The sequence below is a fragment of the Mus caroli genome, unplaced genomic scaffold, assembly GCF_978045245.1.
Source record: "Mus caroli unplaced genomic scaffold, Mus_caroli_1 scaffold_34, whole genome shotgun sequence".
NCBI classification, from domain to species: domain Eukaryota; kingdom Metazoa; phylum Chordata; class Mammalia; order Rodentia; family Muridae; genus Mus; species Mus caroli.
Genome location: NW_028227289.1, coordinates 2,558,442 through 2,563,297, shown reverse-complemented (window position 1 = coordinate 2,563,297; position 4,856 = coordinate 2,558,442). Strand labels below are relative to the sequence as shown.

The window sequence follows — 4,856 nt, the reverse complement described above, 5'->3', positions numbered from 1 at the left end:
ATATTATAGTTTAAGAGTAAATAGGATATGATCGTTAAGAGCACCAGAAAAAAAGGAAACCATAGTATTGGAAAACTGGAAAAGCTGTTTTTACAATTCATAGAAGAAATTATAAAGGAAAACATTCTGGAGAAAGTTATGTTCAAATAAATTCAGCTCCAAAGAGATTACAAGTCTTAAAACAGCAATAAAGTCAAATTGATTTTATTGATTGTCAGAATAATTAGAGTTACTACCTTAACTCATTTATTTTTACCAACTTGGAATTCTCTTTATTCTTTGAAACCTAGCTATGACTGACTTTTACTTTATAGTATTGTTTTTGTGACTTTTATTCAACACATGCTCTTTGTTTTCCTGCATCAAAATTTTTAGAAATTGCATATTCTATATGAAACACTGTATTTTTTACCATTACTTTCAAGGTAATTTTTCTCCATTTTTTTCAAGTAACTTTTTAAAATTGTTTCCTTTATTTGGAGAGGGTAATAGTATAATTTGTCATCTTTTTTTTTTCTCTTTCCAATTCTTGGGGGTTTTTTTCGTTAGTTTATCACATACATAGATGTACATATATACTCCTAAATACATACAAATACAGCTTGCTCAGTGTGTATAATGTTACTTGTACGTATGTTTTTAAGATTGATTATTTTGAGTTGGATAATCTACTTACAGCACTTAAATGATTTTTTTTCTTTGGACTCTCAACATGCCATTCTGTATTTTAAGCTTCATTTTTCAGATTGTAAAATACTACAATTCTCTGTTTCTGTCTCAATTTTTTTCCATTCTGATAAAAAAAAAAACTTGTGTATATTTACATTAAGAAAGACATTCTAAACCTCATGTTTGATGCAGTAAAAGGTAAAGTATGTAAGTTAAATTTGTTTCTGTTGTCTTTTTCAGAGTTTGGATGGAAAAAGAATTAAAGTAAAACAAGCCAGGAGACCATTATCACTTGAAAGTGGTAGTAAGAGGAGACCACCATCCTTTTCAAGAACCAGAGGTGCTTCAAGAATTCTGATTTGTGGAAGAGGAGGAAGAAGCAGAGCAAGAAGTCGTCCTTCATGTGAAGGGAATTTGGGTAACTTTCATAGTGGAAGCAGTGTGACTGAAGTAGAAACACTACGACTTTTATTTAACATTCTCATGACTAGAGCAGTTACCTTTAATTAGAAAAATTAAAGGCACTGTATGGTTAGTGTAAATAACAGATGTCTTAATTTAAAATTAAATTTACACCAGAGTGTAAATTGCAAAAGTGTTCTTTTAAGACATTAAGTATTTGTCCTTATATAGTCAACAGAATTTCTGCAAAACTTGTTTTATGTGCATTGCTATTTTGCCTCTGTGTCTGTGTCTGTATGAAGGTTTCATATCCTAGAGTTACATGTTTTAGCTGTCAGTGAATTGAACACAGGTCCTCGGGAGAACTTCAGTACCCCTACACTGAGCAGCAAGATTTATTTCTAATCTTGTTTTTTAGTTTTGTACTTTAGAGGCCAGTATTGAATGTGAGTTGTAATTCTAACTATTTGGGAAGTTAAAACTATACCAGTTAGAAAAGAAAATTGCCTTAAAGTGTCCAGAACTCAGAAGTACATTTCAAATAAAAAGAATTCATCAGACAATACTTATTGTTGTATATTTATCTGGAAACTGTTCATTTCTTCTTTTGATGGCAGTTTGTATATAAGCCTATTGAACACAAATGTATCCTCCTGGAATTATCTAAACCGTGCAGCGTTCAAGACTGTTTCAGACTCTGGAAGAGTTTAAAAGAAACAGAAATTTTTTTTTAAAGATTTATTTATTTATTACACATAAGCACACTGTAGCTGTCTTCAGACACTCCAGAAGAGGGCGCCAGATCTCATTAGGGATGATTGTGAGCCACCATGTGGTTGCTGGGATTTGAACTCTGGACCTTCGGAAGAGCAGTCGGGTGCTCTTACACACTGAGACATCTCACCAGCCCAAGAAACAGAAATTTTTAATGTTAACTTTTTTACATGTTAACTTTTGATGTATGATGAGAAGATGACGACACATTAGGATGCTTTATAGGCAATGGTCAAGAGTATTTTATTACTTTTGAAAATAAATTCAAATTTTATTTTTATAAAATCTATAATTTTTTTGTATTCACCAACATTAAATATCCAAGTAAGGGCTGTTAGATGAGATAGGTGATATTTCTGAAGTAGACTTATATTTTATAATGCTCTCCAAATGATCTAAATGGTTAAATCTAAGTTTTTATTCTCACCTGTATGAAAATACACACTTTATTCATAATTGGACACTAGATGTATATTGACTTTTTAAGCTAAAATGATTATAACATACTTAATATGCATTTCATAGAGAGTCCTAATTTGTAAATTATAATAATTGTTCAGCATGTCTGTGTATTAATAGTATTATATAAAATTTCTTATTTTTTTGGTTGATATTTGGGCTTATATTTGCATGACAGTTTATTTCATAGAGGTATCTTGCAAAGTATTGAGACAAGAAATATATAAAAATCTGCTTTCTAATAATGAAGTGATTATTTTCTCTGAAATTTAGATATATTTAATTGGCAGATTTTTGTTCCCTTTCACGCCAGTTCTCTGTCATTTCTTTAAACTCAGTCAAACTATGCTATAAATGTTAAAGCCATCTTTACATACTGTTTGAATTCTAGTTACAAAAGGAAATAGTAAATTTTACCAATTTAGAAAAAGTACTAATTGCTGAGAATACAGTATTGTTTAAGGAAGATTTACAAGTGATGATTAGAACTTACTCATTGAAGTATTGATTCCCTTTAGCTAAGATGTTTCTTTAAATACAGGTGGTGATAGATATACTCCTAATTTCAATGTGAATTCTTCTGGGAGATACTTTGCAGTTAAAAGAAGTCCATCTTCAAAAAGGGATGGTCCTCCTTCTAAAAGATATGCAACTTCTGCTCTGACAAGAAGCAATACTGGACTGAGAGGACAAGGTAAAAACATGCCAAGCAGACATTTTTGTGGAAATGCAGTTTATAATGAATGAGAAAAGTCTAAACAATTGCCTATGAGTTTTTGACCATCACAGTCTTAGAAGACACACGCACATGCACAGGCATACGTATGTAGGAAAATTTTACATTTGTAGATCTATCCAAAGATTTTAGCCAGAATGATATTGAAATTTGACAGCCGAACAGTAGTGGTGCACGCCTTTCATCCCAGCACTTGGGAAGCAGAGGCTGACAAATTTCTGAGCTTGAGGCCAGCTTGGTCTACAGAGTGAGTTCCTGGACAGCCAAGGCTATACAGAAAAACACATTCTTGGGAAAAAAAGAAAGGAATGAAGGAAGGAAGGAGAGGAGAGGAGGAGGGAGGGGGAGAGAGAGAGAGAGAGAGAGAGAGAGAGAGAGAGAGAGAGAGAGAGAGAGAGAGAGAGACGGGAAAGAGAGACGGGAAAGAGAGAGAGATGGGAAAGAGAGAGAGAAAAGAAGGAAAGAAAAAGAAATCTGAATATTAGTGTATTGAGGTTTTATAGAATCAACATAATTAAGCATGTTGTAAGAAAAATTTGAGTAAAGACCATTAAAATACAAAGACGTGAAATATGAATTACGAGAGAGATTCGTGCATAAAATAAGAGGCAGATTGATGCTTGATTACACTGACAACAGTATGTTTATATTGCATTTGTGAAGTAGTTTACCAATACAGCTTCATTAAAGAATGAAGTATGCCTTGTAAAAGGTATTTTGCAGAGAAAAGTCCAGTGTTTTTATTACTACTTTGAACCATCTGCAACTTGAAATACTTGTATAGTAATTTTTAAACTTAATGTCCAGAACCACATCGAAGAGAGATTTCTAGAAATATGCCAAGAGGAGAGCAAGCGTCTTCCAGAAGAGATGAGTATCCATTACCAAGGGATTATGGCCAGTCTTCTAATGATAGGTAAAGACAAAATAGCAGAATGGTTAAATTTCCCATTGTTGAAGGAAAAAATGCTTTAATTACTGTACTTAGTATCATACAGGAACATTCTATGTAGTGTCAAAACCTTTTATATCCGTTCTCATTAAGACTGTTTTCCAAGGCTAGTGAGATGGCTTAACAAGTTGAGTAACTTTCATGAGACCTAAGAGGATGTCCAAATGCCACCACATCTTGGGAAAAAAACAAAAAAACAAAACAGGTTTTCAGGGTTCTATATACACAGTGAATAAATAGATAAATGCATACAACATTTTCTGCAAATTATCTTCTAGGATGAGAAAGGTGGTTCAGTTGTCCAAGTATTTACTTCTTAAGACAAAGACCTGTATTCATATACTCAGAACCAATGAAAAAGTTAGGCATAAAACCTATAATCTCACCTGTGTTGATTAATCAACTCTTATGTTGGTTGGAAGACTCTCATGGGTCTGACAGCAGTACATGGAAAAATTTTAGGACAGTTAGAGACACTGTTCAAATAGAATGTGGAATGTACCTGAGAACCAACATTTGAGGATATCGTTTGAAATTCACGCTCATTTCCTATGTCTGACTAATCTCAAAAGTATACTACCTACTGTAGTACACAAAGTAAATACCTTCCAATTATACAGTCAGTTTCAATTCTGTAAATACAGAGAGGATATCAATGGAAGCACAGTTAACTGTATTCTTATTTGAGCTACATAATTTTCAGATTTAATCCTTTTGTAAGGTTTAATCTTTTTTCAGATTTATTTACTGTATTTTATGTGAGTACACCATTGCTCTCTCAGACACACCAGAAGAGAGCATCAGATCCCATCTTATGAATTAATTTTATTTAATATTTATTAATTATGTATATTAATTACATAT

The 4,856-nt window shown here is 32.5% G+C and overlaps 1 protein-coding gene across 1 annotated transcript in view; it reads left to right on the top strand.

The window, feature by feature from the left end:
* Positions 1-3,960, top strand: part of LOC146999854 (RNA-binding motif protein, Y chromosome, family 9-like) — a 5,517-nt gene extending 1,557 nt beyond the window's left edge. The window contains exons 4-6 of the mRNA XM_085834426.1: positions 910-1,087; positions 2,846-2,998; positions 3,848-3,960. Of these exons, the coding sequence (XP_085690552.1) occupies positions 910-1,087; positions 2,846-2,998; positions 3,848-3,960 (444 nt within the window). The remainder of the gene's footprint in view (positions 1-909; positions 1,088-2,845; positions 2,999-3,847) is intronic.
* Positions 3,961-4,856: the final 896 nt, after the last annotated feature.